This window comes from Procambarus clarkii, chromosome 52 (genome assembly GCF_040958095.1).
Source record: "Procambarus clarkii isolate CNS0578487 chromosome 52, FALCON_Pclarkii_2.0, whole genome shotgun sequence".
Taxonomy (NCBI): domain Eukaryota; kingdom Metazoa; phylum Arthropoda; class Malacostraca; order Decapoda; family Cambaridae; genus Procambarus; species Procambarus clarkii.
The window spans coordinates 17,705,255-17,725,854 of NC_091201.1; the positions used below are offsets into that span (position 1 = coordinate 17,705,255).

Sequence of the window (20,600 nt, forward strand, 5' to 3'; positions counted from 1 at the left end):
GTCTCCACCACATCATTGCCTAGTGCATTCCATTTACTAACTACTCTCACACTGAAAAAGTTCTTTTTAATGTCTCTGTGGCTCATTTGGGTACTCAGCTTCTACCTGTGCCCCCTTGTGCGTGAACCACCTGTGTTAAATAATCCATCCTTGTCTACCCTTTCAATTCCCCTGAGAATTTGCTATGTGGTGATCATGTCTTCCCGAGCTCTTTTGTCTTCCAGCGACGTCAGGTACAGTTCACTCAGCCTTTCCTCGTAACTCATGCCTCTTAGTTCTCGTACTAGCCTAATGGCATACCTCTGAACTTTTTCCCAGCTTCGTCTTGTACATGAGTAGGTATGGGCTTCATGCTGGGGCCGCTTACTCGAGGATTGGCCTTCTATACGTTTTATACAAGGTTCTGAAAGATTCCTTACACAGGTTCCTGAAGGCAGCTCTGATGTTAGCCAGCCTTGCATACGCCGCCGATGTTATTTTTTTGATGTCGGCTTCAGGAGACAGGTTTGGCGTGATATCAACTCCTAGATCTTTCTCTCTGTCTGTTTCGTGAAGGACTTCATGTCCCATTCGGTATCCAGTATCTGGTCACCTATTTCCTCCACCTAGTTTCATTACCTTACATTTACTTGGGTTGAACTTTAATAGCCATTTGTTGGACTATTCCCTCAGTTTGTTTAGGTCATCTTGTAGCCTCATACTATCTTCGTCTGTCTTAATCCTCCTCATAATTGTTGAGGCTGCATCATCAGCAAACAATGAGAGGAACGAGTCTATTCCCTCTGGGAGAACATTTACATATATTAGGAACAGTGTAAGTCCAAGAACTGATTCCCGAGGAACTCCACTTGTGACGCCTCGCAACTCCGAGACCTCACCTCTCACAGCAACTCGCTGTCTTCTGTTGGTTAGGTACTCCCTTTTCCAGTGGAGCCACTCATTCACTCCTGCCTGCATCTCTAGTTTGTGCACTAGTCTCTTATGTGGCACTGTGTCAAAGGCTTTCTAGCAATCCGAAAATATGCAGCCTGCGTTGCCCTCTCTTTCTTTCCTGAATTTTGTTGCCAAGTCATAGAATTCAATTAATCCTGTGAGGCATGATTTGCCATCCCAGAACCCATGCTGATGTTGTAATAAAAAGTTCTTCTGCTCCAGAAGTTCTAATAGCTTTTTTCGAACAATCTTCTCTATCACCTTGCATGGTATGCAAGTTAATAACACTGGCCTGGAGTTTAGTGCCTCCTGTCTATCACCCTTCTTGAATATTGCGACTACATTAGCCGTATTCCAAATGTTTGGCAGATCGCCTGTTACCAGTGATTTGTTATACACCATGGCGAGTGGCTGGCACAGAGCTTCTGCTCCTTCCTTCAGTATCCAAGGTGAGATTCTATCTGGGCCATTAGCCTTTGTCACTTTCAACTCTAGCATTATTTTTCCTCACCTCCCCAATGGTACTCACAAACTCATCTAGAGGTGTTTGGTTAGATATTCCCCCTCTTATCTCTGGGACTTCCCCTTGTTCTACTGTAAAGACATGGAATTTCGTATTGAGTTCTTCGTACACTTCTTTGTCCTTTGAAGTGAATTTGTCTACAACTGTCCTCAGTTTCATCACCAGTTCCTTCACTATTATTTTTTATCCTGATGTGGCTGTGCAACAATTTAGGTTGAGTCTTTGCCTTGCTTGCTATGTCCTTTTCATATTGTCTGTCTGCCTCTCTTCTCACCCTGACGTATTCATTCTTGGCGCTCTGGTATCTCTCTATGCTCACTAGTGTTCTAATATTTGTATAGTTTCTCCACGCCCTTGTACTTAGTTTCTTTGCTAGTTTACATCTCTGATTAAACCATGGGTTTCTCGTCTGCATTTCACTTCTTTCTTCGACTGGGACGAACTTGTCTGCTGCCTATTTACACAAGATAAGAGCATTTAAGTATATACTGTGAAAGGGAACAGTATATACTTATTAAATGCTTTAATCTTTCTAACAAACGTGACCTAACGTGACGTGAGCTTACCCTTCCATTTATCTTTCTTTCTCTTTCCTTTTGTTTCTCTCTTCTCTCTTTTCTGTTCTTTGTTTTCTTTACGTTCCCTTACTAGTCTCTGCCTTATCTCCTTCTCATTTGGTGGTTATATTTAAAGCTGCCTCGTATGGGCCAATAGGCCCTCTGCAGTTCTTATTCCTACTATCTCCTCTACTACATTTTGCTCCTCACCTCTCTCTAGCCTATTTATTGTCTGCATCTTCTCATGCAGAACCCATGTTCTCCCCTGGTCGGTCATTACCCATGTTCTCCCCTGGTCAGTCATTACCCATGTTCTCCCCTGGTCGGTCATTACCCATGTGCTCCCCTGGTCGGTCATTACCCATGTTCTCCCCTGGTCGGTCATTACCCATGTGCTCCCCTGGTTAGTAATTACCAATATGCTCCCCCGCGTTGGTCTCTAACCATGTGCTGTTCTCTGTCAACAGCTGTGTGTTTCCTTGTAATACGTTTGTTAAAATCCAATGTCCGGCGTCACTGTGGCTTAGGCATTAGATGGATAAATATTAACCCAGGCTTCTATGCATTTTAAAGGTTGCAATACACATAAAAGGTAAGACTTTGCCGCATGTCAGAAGCAGGTCATAAGGACGAAAACATTTTCTGGCACTGTGTCCGAATATATGACAACTGTCCCACACTGTCTCATCGCGTGCACTTACCTTCACTTCTGTCCAGCTTAGTTAAGAAGATGAGATATATATTTCACTTTGTCTGTAGTTTAGGAAACGGATATTTATCATATAATATTCTAGGAACTCCTCACAAGTTGATTTTCTTAAAGACGCCTGCTCCTTACGACTGTGAAATCACGTTGTTAAATTGATTTAATATTGGATAGGGTACCCAGAGGTGCCGGGGTTTCTCCCCCTCCTCTTTCCATTTCCATTTCTCTCCCGCTTTCTCTTTTTCCTGCCTTCCTTTTCCTATCTTCCTCCGCTCCGCCACTCCCTTTTCCCCCTTTATAAGACATCTACAACACACGCTGTATAAGACGACCTGGAATGCCTCCCTCCGTCTTTCAAATAAGATCGGTTCATATTTAATTATTAACATGTGTTATGTTGTGTATTGTTCGGTTGTGTGGTGGTGAGGACAGCATCATGAAGGAGTCGCCCCGCTGGCTGGTGCAACACGGACGAGGCGCCGAGGCCGCCCACATGCTCACCTCGGCTTTCCAACACAACCGCGCCACTCTCTCCCCCACACTTCTCGCCACCATCCACAAACTTACAAATGCAAGTGAATAAGTTTTCTTTTTTTCTTCCTCATGCGTGAAGCTGCTAAATTTAGAGACAACTACTTTGAAATTTTCTATCATAAAGATTTACAAGAAAGTTCTACAATAAAATCAAAATTACGTGATGTATCTATGAGAATATATTGAGGTAACGCATGGGATTCAACTCATATCATCATGGTTCAGTCGGTAGTGCATGTGTCTGGGATGCCAGTTCCATCATATCATATTGCCTCAGTATTTTCTCTGGAAAATTCGGTTTCACAACATAGTAATCAGACAACAATACAATTGCTGTTCAAGAAAAAATAATTTCTGGAATATCCGTTTAATCGTACACCGAAACATTATGTATAAGCATTATGACTGAAAACTCATCCAAAATTCTCTCTAAAGCAGACTGAGAATGAGAGGAAAGCAGCGGTGAGGGTTGGTGAGGACGCTGCGGTAGGGGTTGGTAGGGTAAGAGTGGGTCTCCAGCAGTGTTGGGGGTACCTGCACCTGCCCGGCATGCGCACCATCCTCCTGGTCACCCCGCTCGTCTGGCTCCTCCACAGCTTCCTCTACTTCGGCGTCATTCTCAACGCCAATAACTTTACCAGGTACCCTTCACACGTCAATGTAATGATTTCCACAATGCTACAGTGTGTGTGTGTGTGTGGGAGGGGGGCGCAAATAACTGATATTAATTTAAGTAGCCGGTAGAGTGAGACAAGCTGTATGTTCCCAGTGGATCAAGTTTTAGTTTGGTAAGCTTATTAACCTACACACGACGGTTTACGTCATGTGACATATGAGGTTCATCTGGGTTAACGACAGAAGCAATTGGATAAGGTTACCTTTTCCTGATCCGTTTTTTTTTACTAAGACTTTCAGTTTTAGACTAAAGAGGGAACCATATTATTACCTAATAAATTTCTAAACTTGTGGCATCATTGCACCTAAAAATATTAATCAGATTATTTTATAGAAGATCATTTTTTGTGTTCTTCATTGACCAATATTTATGAGGTTTTCTCGGCTTTCTACAACAAAAGATAATGTATGAATCTTTTTAAATTTCTCAAATATATTCATATCAGAATTGAATTAATTTTTAATTCTTTATAAACATGGGGGATTTTTTTAATATTTGCAACTTTCATTGCAAAGAAGAGACTTAACCAAAACAATTACCTATCTTCTTGAGGTTATCTTGAGATGATTTCGGGGCTTTTTTTAGTGTCCCCGCGGCCCGGTCCTCGACCAGGCCTCCACCCCCAGGAAGCAGCCCGTGACAGCTGACTAGCACCCAGGTACCTATTTACTGCTAGGTAACAGGGGCATTCAGGGTGAAAGAAACTTTGCCCATTTGTTTCTGCCTCGTGCGGGAATCGAACCCGCGCCACAGAATCACGAGTCCTGCGCGCTATCCACCAGGCTACGAGGCCCATAATAACTACCGAGTAGTTATTATCCAATTCTAAGGTAATTGTGCCCTCTAAGGGTTAAAAACACCTCTTGTCCATTTTATTGGAAAGTGGTATTACGATTACATTCTGACAGAGGGCAAACTTGGTATATTTGGCTAAGATTTCTAGCAGTATAACATTTGAAAGAAATATTTTGACAATTTTTGAACACATGTGATTCATTTATCTGTAAATTCCTGATTTTTTTGTTACTTTTCATCACATAGGCGTGCAAAAAAGATTTTCTGACAGCTCAGATTTGGTCAGGTCAGTATTGGTGGATATATAAACTTCCAGGGAAAACTTATAGCTACAACCAAGCCGATCAATGGTAACTTCTAGGAGAGTATTGATTTTATCGATTTAATCTTAAATCGAGCATCCACTCGATTTAAAAACCTCTTATTTACCGTTCCGCTGGTCCTAACAACCGAGTTTCAGATCGTTAACTGATGCTGTATTTATCGAGTCATTGGCCGTTCAATCCGGTATATAGTATTGGGTTTACAGAGTCTGGTTTGCGTTAATCGAACAAGAACCCGGCAATGTGATGTTATAGTGGCCAGAATACGCCTGGGATATAGACGTATCTGGCAGCTTTCTCAAAACCCAAACGTCGAGTACACAATGTGTCAACTTTGTGAAAGAGAAAACATGCACTCTCTTGAACATTACATTGTAGAATGTCCCATACTGACTGACTTTCGCCCTCCTGGGATAAGGTATGCTGAACTCTGTAATTACTATATGAGTACTGGAACACTTAATTACTATATGAGTACTGGAATAATATACATAGGGTGACACTCGACCATGTAAGTAATTTACATAGGTTGACACTCGACCCTTTAAGTAATATACATTGGCTGACACTCGACCCTGTCAGTAATATACATAGGCTGACACTCGACCCTGTAAGTAATATACATAGGCTGACACTCAACCCTGTAAGTGGTATACATAGGCTGATACTCGACTCTGTAAGTAATATACATAGGCTGACACTCGACCCTGTAAGTAGTATACATTGGATGACACTCGACCCTGTAATATACATATGCTGACACTCGACTCTGTAAGTAATATACATAGACTGACACTCGACCCTGTAATATACATAGGCTGACACTCGATGCTGTAAGTAATTTACATTGGCTTACACTCGACCCTGTAATTAATGTACATAGGCTGACTCTCGACCCTGTAAGTAATGTACATAGCCTGACACTCGACCCTGTAAATAATTTACATAGGCTGACACTCGACCATGTAAGTAATATACATAGGTTGACACTCGACCCTGTAAGTAATATACATAGGTTGACACTCGACCCTGTAGGTAACATACATAGGCTGACACTCGACCATGTAAGTAATTTATATTGGGTGACACTCGACCCTGTAAGTAATGTACTTAGGCTGACACTTGACCTTGTAATTAATATACATAGGCTGACACTCGACCCTGTAACATACATAGGCTGACACTCGACGCTGTAAGTAATTTACAATGGCTTACACTCGACTCTGCAAGTAATGTACATAAGCTGACACTCGACCCTGTAAGTAATGTACATAGCCTGACGCTCGACCCTGTAGGTAATGTACATTGGCTGACACTCGACACTGAAAGTAATTTACATAGGCTAGCACTCGACTCTGTAAATAATATGCATAGGCTGACATTCGACCCTGTAATATACATAAGCTGACATACGAACCTGTATATAATATACATAGGATTACACTCGACCTTGTAAGTAATTTACATAGGCTGACACTCGACCCTGTAAGGAATATACATTGGATAACACTCGACCCTGTAATATACATATACTGACACTCAACCCTGTAAGTAATATTCATAGGCTGACACTCGACCCTATAATATACATAGGCTGGCACTCAACCCTGTAAGTAATGTACATAGGCTGACACTCGACCCTGTAAGTCATTTATACTGGATAACACTCCACCCTATAATATACAAAAGCTGACACTCGACCCTGTAAGCAATATACATAGGCTGACACTCGATCCTGCAAGTAATATACATAGACTGACACTCGACCCTGTAAGTATTATACATAGGCTGACACTCAACCCTGTAAGTAATTTATATTGACTGACACTCGACCCTGTAAGTAATGTACTTAGGCTGACACTCGACCTTGAAAGTAATATACATAGGCTGACACTCGACCCTGTAATATACATAGGCTGACACTCGACCCTGTAATATACATAGGCTGACACTCGACGCTGTATGTAATTTACATTGGCTTACACTCGACCCTGCAAGTAATGAACTTAGGCTGACACTCGACCCTGTAAGTAATGTACATAGCCTGACGCTCGACCCTGTAGGTAATGTACATTGGCTGACACTCGACACTGTAGGTAATTTACATTGGTTGACACTCGACCCTGTAAGGAATATACATTTTCTGACACTCGACCCTGTAAATAATATACATATGCTGACACTCGACCCCTGTAAGTAATAAATATAGGCTGACACTCGACTCTGTAAGTAATATACATTGGCTGACGCTGGACCCTATAATATACATAAGCCGACACTCGACCTTGTAAGTAATTTTCATAGGCTGACACTCGACCCTGTGAGTAATTTACATAGGCTAACACTCGACACTGTAAGACTTTTACATTGGGTGACACTCGACCTATAACATACATAGGCTAACACTCGACCCTGTAATATACATATGCTGACACTCAACTCTGTAAGTAATATATATAGGCTGACACTCGACCCTGTAAGTAATTTACATTGGCTGATACTTGACCCTATAATATACATAGGCTGACACTCGACCCTGTAATATACATATACTGACACTCAACCCTGTAAGTAATATACATAGGCTGACATTCGACCCTGTAAGTAATATACATAGGCTGACACTCCACCCTGTAAGTAATATACATAGGCTGACACTCAACCCTGTAAGTAATATACATAGGCTGACACTCCACCCTGTAAGTAATATACATAGGCGGACACTCAACCCTGAAAGTAATATACATAGGTTGACACTCGACCCTGAAAGTAATATATTCTTAGGCTGACACTCGACCCTGTAAGTAATTTACATAGGATAACACTCGACTCTGTAAATATTATACATAGGCTGACATTCGACCCTGTAATATACATCAGCTGACACTCTACCCTGTAAATAATATACATAGGGTGACACTCGACCCTGTAAGTAATATACATAGGCTGACATTCGACCCTGTAAGTAATATACATAGGCTGACACTCCACCCTGTAAGTAATATACATAGGCTGACACTCGACCCTGAAAGTAATATTCTTAGGCTGACACTCGACCCTGTAAGTAATATACATAGGCTGACACTCCACCCTGTAAGGAATATACATAGGTTCACACTCGACCCTGTAAGGAATATACATAGGTTGACACTCGACCATGTAAGTAATTTTTATTGGCTGACACTCGACCCTGTAAGTAATGTACATAGGTTGACACTCGACCCTGTAAGTGGTATACCTAGGCTGACACTCGACTCTGTAAGTAATATACCTAGGCTGACACTCGACCCTGCAAGTAATATACATAGGCTGACACTCGACCCTATAAATAATATACATAGGCTGACACTCGGCCCTGTAAGTAATTTACATTGGCTGACACCCGACCCTGTAAGTCATTTACATTGGATGACACTCGACCCTTTAATATACATAGGCTGACACTCGACCCTGTAATATACATAGGCTGACACTAGATCCTGTAAGTAATACGCATAGGCTGACACTCGACCCTGTAAGTGGTATACATAGGCTGACACTCGACCCTGTAAGTAATATGCAAAGGTTGACACTCGACCATGTAAATAACTTTCATTGGCTGACACTCGACCCTATAAGTAATTTATATAGGCTGACACTCGACCCTGTAAGTAATTTATATAAGCTGACACTCGACCCTGTAAGTAATTTACATTGGCTGACACTGGACCCTATAATATACCTAGGCTGACACTCGATCCTCTAAGTAATTTATATAGGCTGACACTCGACCCTGTAAGTAATGTACATTGGCTGACACTCGACCCTATAATATTCATAGGTTGGCACTCGACCCTGTAAATAATTTACATTGGCTGACACTCGACCCTTTAATATTCATAGGCTGGCACTCGACCCTGTAAGTAATTTATATAGGCTGACACTCGACCCTGTAAATAATATACATAGGCTGACACTCGACCCTGCAAGTAATTTATTTAGGCTGACACTCGACCCTGCAAGTAATATATATAGGTTGACACTCGACCCTTTAAGTGGAATACATAGGCTGACACACGACCTTGTAAGTAAGTTACATAAGCTGACACTCGACCCTGTAAGTAATTTACATTGGCTGACACTGGACCCTTTAAGTAATGTACATAGGCTGACATTCGACCCTGTAAGTAATGTACATAGGCTGAGACTCGACCCAGGAAGCATTTTAAACAGGCAGACTCGACCGTACAAGCACTGTAGATTAAGCTGATAATCGACCCTCCAAGAACTTTTGATAAGCTGCCACTCGGTCCTACATGAAGTTTAAATAAGCTGACACTGTTCTCTTCATGCACATTATATTAGCTTGTGCTCCTCCCTGCAACCACTCTACATATCCTGACTGCAGGTTACATCAGCCGACCCCTGTAAGTAATAAATATAGGCTGACACTCGACTCTGTAAGTAATATACATTGGCTGACGCTGGACCCTATAACATACATAAGCCGACACTCGACCTTGTAAGTAATTTTCATAGGCTGACACTCGACCCTGTGAGTAATTTACATAGGCTAACACTCGACACTGTAAGACTTTTACATTGGGTGACACTCGACCTATAACATACATAGGCTAACACTCGACCCTGTAATATACATATGCTGACACTCAACTCTGTAAGTAATATATATAGGCTGACACTCGACCCTGAAAGTAATTTACATTGGCTGATACTTGACCCTATAATATACATAGGCTGACACTCGACCCTGTAATATGCATAGGCTGACACTAGATCCTGTAAGTAATACGCATAGGCTGACACTCGACCCTGTAAGTGGTATACATAGGCTGACACTCGACCCTGTAAGTAATATGCAAAGGTTGACACTCGACCATGTAAATAACTTTCATTGGCTGACACTCGACCCTATAAGTAATTTATATAGGCTGACACTCGACCCTGTAAGTAATTTATATAAGCTGACACTCGACCCTGTAAGTAATTTACATTGGCTGACACTGGACCCTATAATATACCTAGGCTGACACTCGATCCTCTAAGTAATTTATATAGGCTGACACTCGACCCTGTAAGTAATGTACATTGGCTGACACTCGACCCTATAATATTCATAGGTTGGCACTCGACCCTGTAAATAATTTACATTGGCTGACACTCGACCCTTTAATATTCATAGGCTGGCACTCGACCCTGTAAGTAATTTATATAGGCTGACACTCGACCCTGTAAATAATATACATAGGCTGACACTCGACCCTGCAAGTAATTTATTTAGGCTGACACTCGACCCTGCAAGTAATATATATAGGTTGACACTCGACCCTTTAAGTGGAATACATAGGCTGACACACGACCTTGTAAGTTACATAAGCTGACACTCGACCCTGTAAGTAATTTACATTGGCTGACACTGGACCCTTTAAGTAATGTACATAGGCTGACATTCGACCCTGTAAGTAATGTACATAGGCTGAGACTCGACCCAGGAAGCATTTTAAACAGGCAGACTCGACCGTACAAGCACTGTAGATTAAGCTGATAATCGACCCTCCAAGAACTTTTGATAAGCTGCCACTCGGTCCTACATGAAGTTTAAATAAGCTGACACTGTTCTCTTCATGCACATTATATTAGCTTGTGCTCCTCCCTGCAACCACTCTACATATCCTGACTGCAGGTTACATCAGCCGACACTCGAATCCGTGAGCACATTAGAATTTGACATTCGACCCTCTAAGTCCTTCTGCTAAGCTTACACTCAACCCTAAAAAAACTTTAGATAAGCTGACAGTCACACCTGATAACACTTTAGATAAGCTGACGCTGTACCCTGCAAGTACTTTAGATAACTGACGCTCGTCCTGGCAAGGACTTTAAATACTCTGAGTCTCGATCCTGCAAGCACTTTAGCTCAGCTGATACTCGGCCCAGGAAGCACATAGTACAGATGTGCGGAATGCTGAGTCAATCCCCACTCCCATTATCCTGCTACATTTTCGGTGGTGGGATAACTTTTGGTGATCTGGCCGACAGTGGTTATTATTCATTAACTTGCAGTTATGAATAATAAGTGTAAATACTGCTTCCACACACTGCTTACAGTCGTCATGATAATGTATGCTTTTGATGTTATGCAACATGCACCTTTGATAATGCTCACGGTCAGACCGTTATGTGGATCTGTCGGTGTTACGACAGACAACCTTGTTATGATGGACAGGTACACACACCCATGCATCAACCACCAGTCTATTTTATGTTGTGTACGGACACTCGTGCATAAACCTCATATGAACATATACATAAGATGCACAGCAATGCAACAAGCACTTGTGACCATGAGCAAAGACACACAGTAATGCAACAAGCACTTGTGACCATGAGCAAAGACACACAGTAATGCAACAAGCAACTGTGACCATGGACAAATACACACAGTAATGAAACAAGCACCTGTGACCATGGACAAATACACACAGCAATGAAACAAGCACCTGTGACCATGGACAAATACACACAGTAATGAAACAAGCACCTGTGACCATGAACAAATACACACAGTAATGCAACAAGCACCTGTGACCATGGACAAATACACACAGCAATGAAACAAGCACCTGTGACCATGAACAAATACACACAGTAAAGAAACAAGCACCTGTGACCATGGACAAATACACACAGTAATGAAACAAGCACCTGTGACCATGAACAAATACACACAGCAATGCAACAAGCACCTGTGACCATGGACAAATACACGCAGCAATGAAACAAGCACCTGTGACCATGGACAAATACACACAGTAATGAAACAAGCACCTGTGACCATGAACAAATACACACAGTAATGCAACAAGCACCTGTGACCATGACCAAAGACATGCAAATACAACATGCATTGTGACAACTAACGTTCAGTAACTTTACCGCGAGCAGCAACAACCCGTTCTTATACGTGGCGCTGTCGGGAGTGATGGACGGCTCGGCCATCCTGCTGACCATTCCCTTGGCCACGCGTCTTGGCCGCCGTCAGCTCACCGGGGCGGCCTTCCTGCTGTCCGGGATCCTCCTCATCCTCGACCTCGCCGTCCCTACAGGTAAACCTTCAGCCTCAGTCCTTGGTGTAGTCTAGACGTTGCATACCCAAGCGTGGATCTTGGGTATACCATGGGCTTGACAGGTACACCTACAACCGTTTGTCTCCGATGAATGTTTCGACAGTTTTAGGTGTACCTGGACACGAAGGCTCTACATGTGAATTACCATTATTTAAATGTATTTACTTTATAACTTTATCTAACATGATTATGAACAGTGAATTAGTTCGCTGGTGAGACGGCATAAATCCAACACCTTCTCAAGATTGGCCTTAACATACGTAAGAAATAGCGTGCCCTAATCAGATATGTATGAACAGGAGCCACCACCAACCTAACCTAACCTATATATATATGCATAGAAAACGTAAATTTTTGGGAGCCACTACTTTTCATAGTACTTTGTAATTTGTACGTTGAGGACCATATAGCACAAAATGAGAGATATATTAGTTGAGAGAACGGATATGAAATTCCGGGCGAGGGTATTTAAACTATATATTAAACAAATAATTTCAACTTCAGCTTGGAAGTGCGGCAACTCTTTCAGATATGATAATATTAATGTGTTCATTTATGATTACACCTCATTATTTTCAGTTATGATAGTTCTTACTATTATGCCAATAGCAGCATTCTAACATTTTATAAACAATACTCATAGACCTTTCCGCATTGTTCATGTGTGGTTTATTTTTTAATTGTTATGCATACTGCGATCGAAACAATGACTGGAAGCATGCTTTATTTACCTCCAGCCTCTATCTGTAAACATTAACTCACCCAAACACTTAACTTAACCTTGCTTAACTTTCCTTTAATACATCATTTGTAATGTTATTCATTGAGAAAATCCGTAGTAGCTGTGATGAGGATTCGAATCTATGAGCTACATATTTCCAGACACACGGTCCAGACAACTATTTAAGTCTCGACATGATAAAAGGAGTGCAACCTGGAGTACTACAACACCCACGAGGGTTCCTGGGGGCTTCCACTGAAGCCGAACCAGGGTTTCACAAAATCCCCCATGCACTCCGGCTCTGTCATCCATGAATGTTCTACAGCTAACACTCCTCTTTCAAAGCACAGAGAGTAATCACACTAACGTGATGTATCAATGAGAAAATCCGTACATTTTCTTAAATTTACGTAAAATCAGTGAAAAGGATAAATTTACGGATTTGCACATTGATACATCACTTTAGTGTGATTACTCTCTGTGTAATGCTATTCATTGTATTTTGATTATATCGTTCAAAATTGTGCTGATGAGTCTGAAGGAAAATGATGCTGGGAGCATAAAAAGGTAGAGAAATTTTAATTGTTTCGGGAGTATGGTGGGAACTCTGTATTGGAAGGACATTTCTTGGTGTAAGGAAGCTTAATGATTCTATGGTGGGAGATAAGGGATGTTTCCGGTAAAGAGATATTGTGGGAGAGGAACGGATGGTGAGAACATATTGTGGGAATCTTTTTATCTTCAGACTTCCTAAAATAAGGAACTAACTAGCCACTGGGAAACTGTTGTTTTCTTCTTGGACAATATGTATTCTGTGTTCCCTAATTGGCTCAGTTTTCAAAGTGATCCAATAGAAATGGGCTGCTTTCATGAACCTGTTCAATGATAAAATCTCCACTGACCACTTGGTAAAAATTAATATGTATAAATGCAGCAGCACTGATACAGCTTCATATTATTTTCGCCTATCCTTTTGTTCTGGTATCTTGCCACATATGAATTATTATAAACAATTACAAGATTATGTAATGATATAAATTGATCTATTGTAAATGTATACTTTAATTTATTGTGAAGCAATTGCAATATATCAATATTAGTTGGATATTGGTTAACCTAGTATGTATAATTTATTTAAGTGGCAAGTAATTAACTTACTGAGGTGAGCTCGTGAGCTCTTGGTTGTAACCGCACTTGCAATATATTGGGGTTAGTAGCACAAAAAGACATTGGATTCACTCTCTAGTTACTACACCACCAACCTACCTTTATTTTGTAAGGATGAAGGTATAGAGCTCTGTCTTATAATACTAAGACTTTAGCCCTCTTGTAGGGCCAGAGCTTATAGTGTTGTTCACTGTTATTGTTGGAATCAATAAACCGAAAAAGTTAGGTTAGGTAGTCGAAAAACAATTAATTCATGAAAACTTGGCTTATTAGGCAAATAGGGCCTTGCATAGTAGGCAGAGAAGTGCGTTCTGGCTACTAGGTACGACATATATATATATATATATATATATATATATATATATATATATATATATATATATATATATATATATATATATGTCGTACCTAGTAGCCAGAACGCACTTCTCGGCCTACTATGCAAGGCCCGATTTGCCTAATAAGCCAAGTTTTCCTGAATTAATATATTTTCTCTAATTTTTTTCTTATGAAATGATAAAGCTACCCATTTCATTATTTATGAGGTCAATTTTTTTTTATTGGAGATAAAATTAATGCAGATATATGACCGAACCTAACCAACCCTACCTAACCTAACCTAACCTATCTTTATAGGTTAGGTTAGGTTAGGTAGCCGAAAATGTTAGGTTAGGTTAGGTTAGGTAGGTTAGGTTGTCGAAAAACTATTATTTCATGAAAACTTGGCTTATTAGGCAAATCGGGCCTTGCATAGTAGGCTGAGAAGTGCGTTCTGGCTACTAGGTACGACATATATATATATATATATATATATATATATATATATATATATATATATATATATATATATATATATATATATATATATATATATATATTGTGACGGTGTTCCCCCCCCCCCCCCCTTATATTTCTCCCACGCCTGCAGTAAGAGTCATGTCCACTTTTCCCAAGCGTTCTCTACGTCGCAGGCTTCAATTTGATATATGTGGGAGAGTGGAGTGTTCTCGGAGAGCCGAGAAATTTGTGAAACAATAATATTTTGGCCTGTGGTTTAGGCCCTTTAGGAAGCCAAGATGGCGCTGGCTCTCCTGTTTCCCCGCCAAAACTGTGTGACGTCAGTGGCACCGGGAGCCAATGAGAACTTCCCATGGCGAAAGTGACGTCACGAAGGAAGGGGGTCCGGGCAGCGCGCCGCGCTGGCGCCAGCAGTCAGACACGACACGTGAAGGAGGTTGGACGTGCGACGATTGGTCCTGTCAGTTTGACAGTTGTTTCCCGCTCCCGTGGATTTACGCGTCACCTGAAGTCTGCCAGTACTCTGTGAGGTCTTCCCTAGTTCATGTGTTGAACCAGAGAGGGAATCGACGGTTATTGAGCAACAAGTGCTCCAGTCAGGTACTGTGCAAGAAGAAGTGAAGTCTGTGCAGTGACGTAGGCGACGTCTGAAGCAGTTCACCCAATCGTGACGGCGTAGTGGCTGTCCAGAGCCACAGGGTAGCAGAGGAAGAAGAGGACTAGCTGGGAATCCGGACGACTGCAGCCGAGACGTAGGCGGCAGCCGTTGCTGGGAGAAGACGACGGCCAGGAGACCGACTCCAACCCTACCAGAAGTCGAGAAGGAGCACGGACCTGCAGGGAAGAAGGCACGGAGACGACGCACTAAACGGTGGGACGACGAGTGGTTCCAGTAGGACACGACAACGTGTGTGTGGGGGCGTTCCCGACATGAGGACCAGGAGCTACAACTCAACTCTCATCGGAGGATAGGTTGAAGTAGGTGTTTCTAGTTTCCCTCCCCATTCCCCTTTAGTTAGCTATATTATTCGGCTATATTATCTAGCCTGAGGATTTTATATGTCGTGGGCAAGTCTCACCCATGTCACAGTAAGGCACCAGTGTGCAGGATAGTACTATCAAGAGTACTTGTAATATTCATGTTTATTATTGGTGTGTACAGGCACCCAGAACAAGTGATAAATTTACTGTGTTTTGTATATCTTTCTAGAGACTGTGATGAGAACATATAGTGATAAATTATTTATAATATTATGCCAGTATTTGGAGGTTAGGCTATGTGCCCAGAAACTATTTATTTACCATTTATTGATGTCTGATTTATATACATTATATATGTCTGTGTTCATGCAGTGATTAGTCATTTGTGACTACAGTGAATTATTGTGTTATCGCCCACGAGAGAAAGTACTGAAAACTCCAGTGTTAAATACTTCATAATATATCATTGAACGAAGGGCAGGTAAAACCATTACAGTGAGTCATTGTCGCATTGATTGTAGAAATGAATATTTGAGCCCGAGTACAGTGTAACTAAGTAATACGTGCTATTGTTGCCAATCTCGAGTGTGCGAGTTTCTAGTAATATTGGAGAACTTAAAGAAACAGCGCTGGTGAATCTAGAAAACAAGCAATAAACTTTCGCGCGGAGCCAGGCAATCAGCTGTTCTTGACATTGACGAGAGGGGGAGGTGTTGCCACTTAGTGAGTGCATAATATTCGTGGGAACTACCGGCCACAGCCAGGATCAGCTGATCTATTTATTGATTGACCTTGTGACATCTTTCATGCATTTTAAGTAAAATACAAAATTACTTTTGTGTTTATATCATCCCCTCCATTGATCTTGTGGCTATATTATACTGGAAAGCAAAGAGTGATAAGAGTAAGTACCTGCCGGATTCCTGATCTTTTGAGTGTGACCTTGCCAAGGCTACCACTAATTCAACCAGTCCACTGAGGTGTTACTGGACACCGAAAACACCAGTTGGCGACCTTGTGGTTAATAGTAAAGCCCTATGGTTGGGGCGGGCCACACAACAGTTAAGTAAACAAGAAGTGTGTTCCCACTCCTTCTCAATCAGAAGGCCGGTTGGGATTGACTGGGATACTCTCCTGGCGTGCAATGGCGCCGAGAGGATTAGAGTGAAGACCCACTGGGCTACGGTGAGTGACCTTGAGATAACTGGTGGTCACCCCAGAGTAAGAATAGAATATAAACCCCGACATTGGCGACCTTGCCAGGATTAAGTACAGTTAAGGTTGCTCACCGAGTAGAGTGAGAACTGAGAACCCCAACAATATATATATATATATATATATATATATATATATATATATATATATATATATATATATATATATATATATATATATATATATATTAATAATTCTAACACGAATTTTCTCAATCTTTCGTACATTTCTTTTCACTGTTGGAGGTAATTCAAAAATCAATTCTCCAAAATTCATTTTTATTTCTAGTCTGACACGACACGAGCGTGTTTCGTAAAACTTATTACATTTTCAAAGACTTTAGTTTACAAATACACAACTGAATAGAACTTACACATCTCTGATTTTGTTTATATCTACATTTGAGTGAGGTGGATGGGGTGAGGTGGCATTAATAGGGTATTAATTTCATCAACACAAGACTGAACATGAGGTGGCATTAATAGGGTATTAATATCATCAACACAAGACAGAACACGAAACAATGGGTATTGAAATGGAAGTGATTGTTGAAAGCCTATTGGTCCATATTTCTTGATGCTTCTATATTGGAGCGGAGTCTTGAGGTGGGTAGAATATAGTTGTGCATTAATTGGCTGTTAATTGCTGGTGTTGACTTCTTAATGTGTAGTGCCTCGCAAACGTCAAGCCGCCTGCTATCGCTGTATCTATCGATGATTTCTGTGTTCTTTACTAGGATTTCTCTGGCGATGGTTTGGTTGTGGGAAGAGATTATATGTTCCTTAATGGAACCCTGTTGTTTATGCATCGTTAAACGCCTAGAAAGAGATGTTGTTGTCTTGCCTATATACTGTTTTTTTTGGAGCTTACAGTCCCCAAGTGGGCATTTGAAGGCATAGACGACGTTGGTCTCTTTTAAAGCGTTCTGCTTTGTGTCTGGAGAGTTTCTCATGAGTAGGCTGGCCGTTTTTCTGGTTTTATAGTAAATCGTCAGTTGTATCCTCTGATTTTTGTCTGTAGGAATAACGTTTCTATTAACAATATCTTTCAGGACCCTTTCCTCCGTTTTATGAGCTGTGGAAAAGAAGTTCCTGTAAAATAGTCTAATAGGGGGTATAGGTGTTGTGTTAGTTGTCTCTTCAGAGGTTGCATGGCGTTTCACTTTCCTTCTTATGATGTCTTCGACGCAACTATTGGAGAAGCCGTTGTTGACTAGGACCTGCCTTACCCTACAGAGTTCTTCGTCGACTTGCTTCCATTCTGAGCTGTGGCTTAGAGCACGGTCGACATATGCGTTAACAACACTCCTCTTGTACCTGTCTGGGCAGTCACTGTTGGCATTTAGGCACATTCCTATGTTCGTTTCCTTAGTGTAGACTGCAGTGTGGAAACCTCAGCTCTTTTCCATGACTGTTACATCTAGAAAGGGCAGCTTCCCATCCTTTTCCATCTCGTAAGTGAAACGCAGCACAGAACTCTGCTCAAATGCCTCCTTCAGCTCCTGCAGATGTCTGACATCAGGTACCTGTGTAAAAATGTCGTCAACATACCTGCAGTATATGGCCGGTTTCAAGTTCATGTCGACTAAGACTTTTTGCTCGATGGTACCCATGTGGAAGTTTGCAAACAGGACACCAAGGGGAGAACCCATGGCGACCCCATCTACATGCTTATACATGTGCCCATCCGGGCTCAAGAAGGGTGCCTCTTTAGTACAAGCTTGGAGTAGTTTTCTTAGAATATTTTCGGGTATGTCAAGAGGAGTACAGGCTGGATCGCGATACACTCTGTCGGCTATCATCCCGATTGTCTCGTCCACAGTTACGTTGGTAAACAGCGATTCTACGTCCAACGAGGCTCTTATCCCTGTGGCCCGTGTGCCCCGCAGTAAGTCAACAAATTCCTTTGGAGACTTCAGGCTGAAGGCGCAAGGAACATAAGGAGTCAGCAGGCTGTCGCTTCGTACCCACGTACAGAGTCGCTTCGCCAGTCTGTACGTGGGTGTGGGTATCTGGCTAATGATTGGCCGAAGTGGGTTTCCAGGCTTGTGTGTCTTGACATTTCCATACGCATATCCAGGTTTATATTCCCCAATGATCTTTGGCAGGTGGAGTCCGGATTTCTTGGCGTTCACAGTTTCGATCAGTTTGTTGACCTTTGCTTTCAATTCGGCTGTAGTGTCCTTCGTTACCCTTTGGAACTTAGTTTGGTCAGAGAGTATGAGGTTCATTTTCGCCAGATATTGGTCTTTTTTATGAATGACATATATTGGCGACTTGTCACCTCTCCTGACAACTATCTCCTTGTTCTCACGAAGGTTTTTAGCTGCCGCTTTGAGCTCGGGGGACAGTATGGTGCTTCTGTAATTGCCTCGATTCTTTCCTCCTTCTGCAATAAGTTCTGCTTGTAAGGTATCTTTGGTAGTGACCTTCTTTTGTGTCTCGAGGTCGAATATGTCGTCCAACAGAATTTCCAACTCTACTTTCCGGGCCATCTCACTCGGTCTGGACATAACGTGACAATTTATGCCCAGATTTAGGAGAGTGACTTGGTCCTCAGTGAGGTTAATTCCTGCAAGGTTCAGGAAGCCATCTCTTGGTCGTGGAATTGCCATAGGTCCTCCATATAATGTTGTAAGTTTCTTGATAATCCTTGTTTCAGTGCTGAGGTGATGTCGGTCTGTGAGGATGTCGAGGTGTTGTTCTCGTGGGTTCTCCCCTAGGTGTCCTGTTTGCAAACTTCTACATGGGTACCATCGAGCAAAAAGTCTTAGTGGACATGAACTTGAAACCGGCCATACACTGCAGGTATGTTGACGACATTTTTACACAGGTACCTGATGTCAGACATCTGCAGGAGCTGAAGGAGGCATTTGAGCAGAGTTCCGTGCTGCGTTTCACTTACGAGATGGAAAAGGATGGAAAGCTGCCCTTTCTAGATGTAACAGTCATGGAAAAGAGCGGAGGTTTCCACACTGCAGTCTACACTAAGGAAACGAACATAGGAATGTGCCTAAATGCCAACAGCGACTGCCCAGACAGGTACAAGAGGAGTGTTGTTAACGCATATGTCGACCGTGCTCTAAGCCACAGCTCAGAATGGAAACAAGTCGACGAAGAACTCTGTAGGGTAAGGCAGGTCCTAGTCAACAACGGCTTCTCCAATGGTTTCGACGAAGACATCATAAGAAGGAAAGTGAAACACCATGCAACCTCTGAAGAGACAACTAACACAACACCTATACCCCCTATTAGACTATTTTACAGGAACTTCTTTTCCACAGCTCATAAAACAGAGGAAAGGGTCTTGAAAGATATTGTTAATAGAAACGTTATCCCTACAGACAAAAATCAGAGGATACAACTGACGATTTACTATAAAACCAGAAAAACGGCCAGCCTACTCATGAGAAACTATCCAGACACAAAGCAGAACGCTTTAAAAGAGACCAACGTTGTCTATGCCTTCAAATGCCCACTTGGGGACTGTAAGCTCCAAAAAACCCAGTATATAGGCAAGACAACAACATCTCTTTCTAGGCGTT

General features: G+C 41.8%; 1 protein-coding gene across 1 annotated transcript in view; it reads left to right on the forward strand.

Moving 5' to 3' along the window:
* Nucleotides 1-20,600, forward strand: part of LOC123763725 (organic cation transporter protein-like) — a 551,940-nt gene that overhangs the window by 354,305 nt on the left and 177,035 nt on the right. The window contains exons 8-10 of the mRNA XM_069304407.1: nt 3,152-3,290; nt 3,689-3,894; nt 11,993-12,153. Of these exons, the coding sequence (XP_069160508.1) occupies nt 3,152-3,290; nt 3,689-3,894; nt 11,993-12,153 (506 nt within the window). The remainder of the gene's footprint in view (nt 1-3,151; nt 3,291-3,688; nt 3,895-11,992; nt 12,154-20,600) is intronic.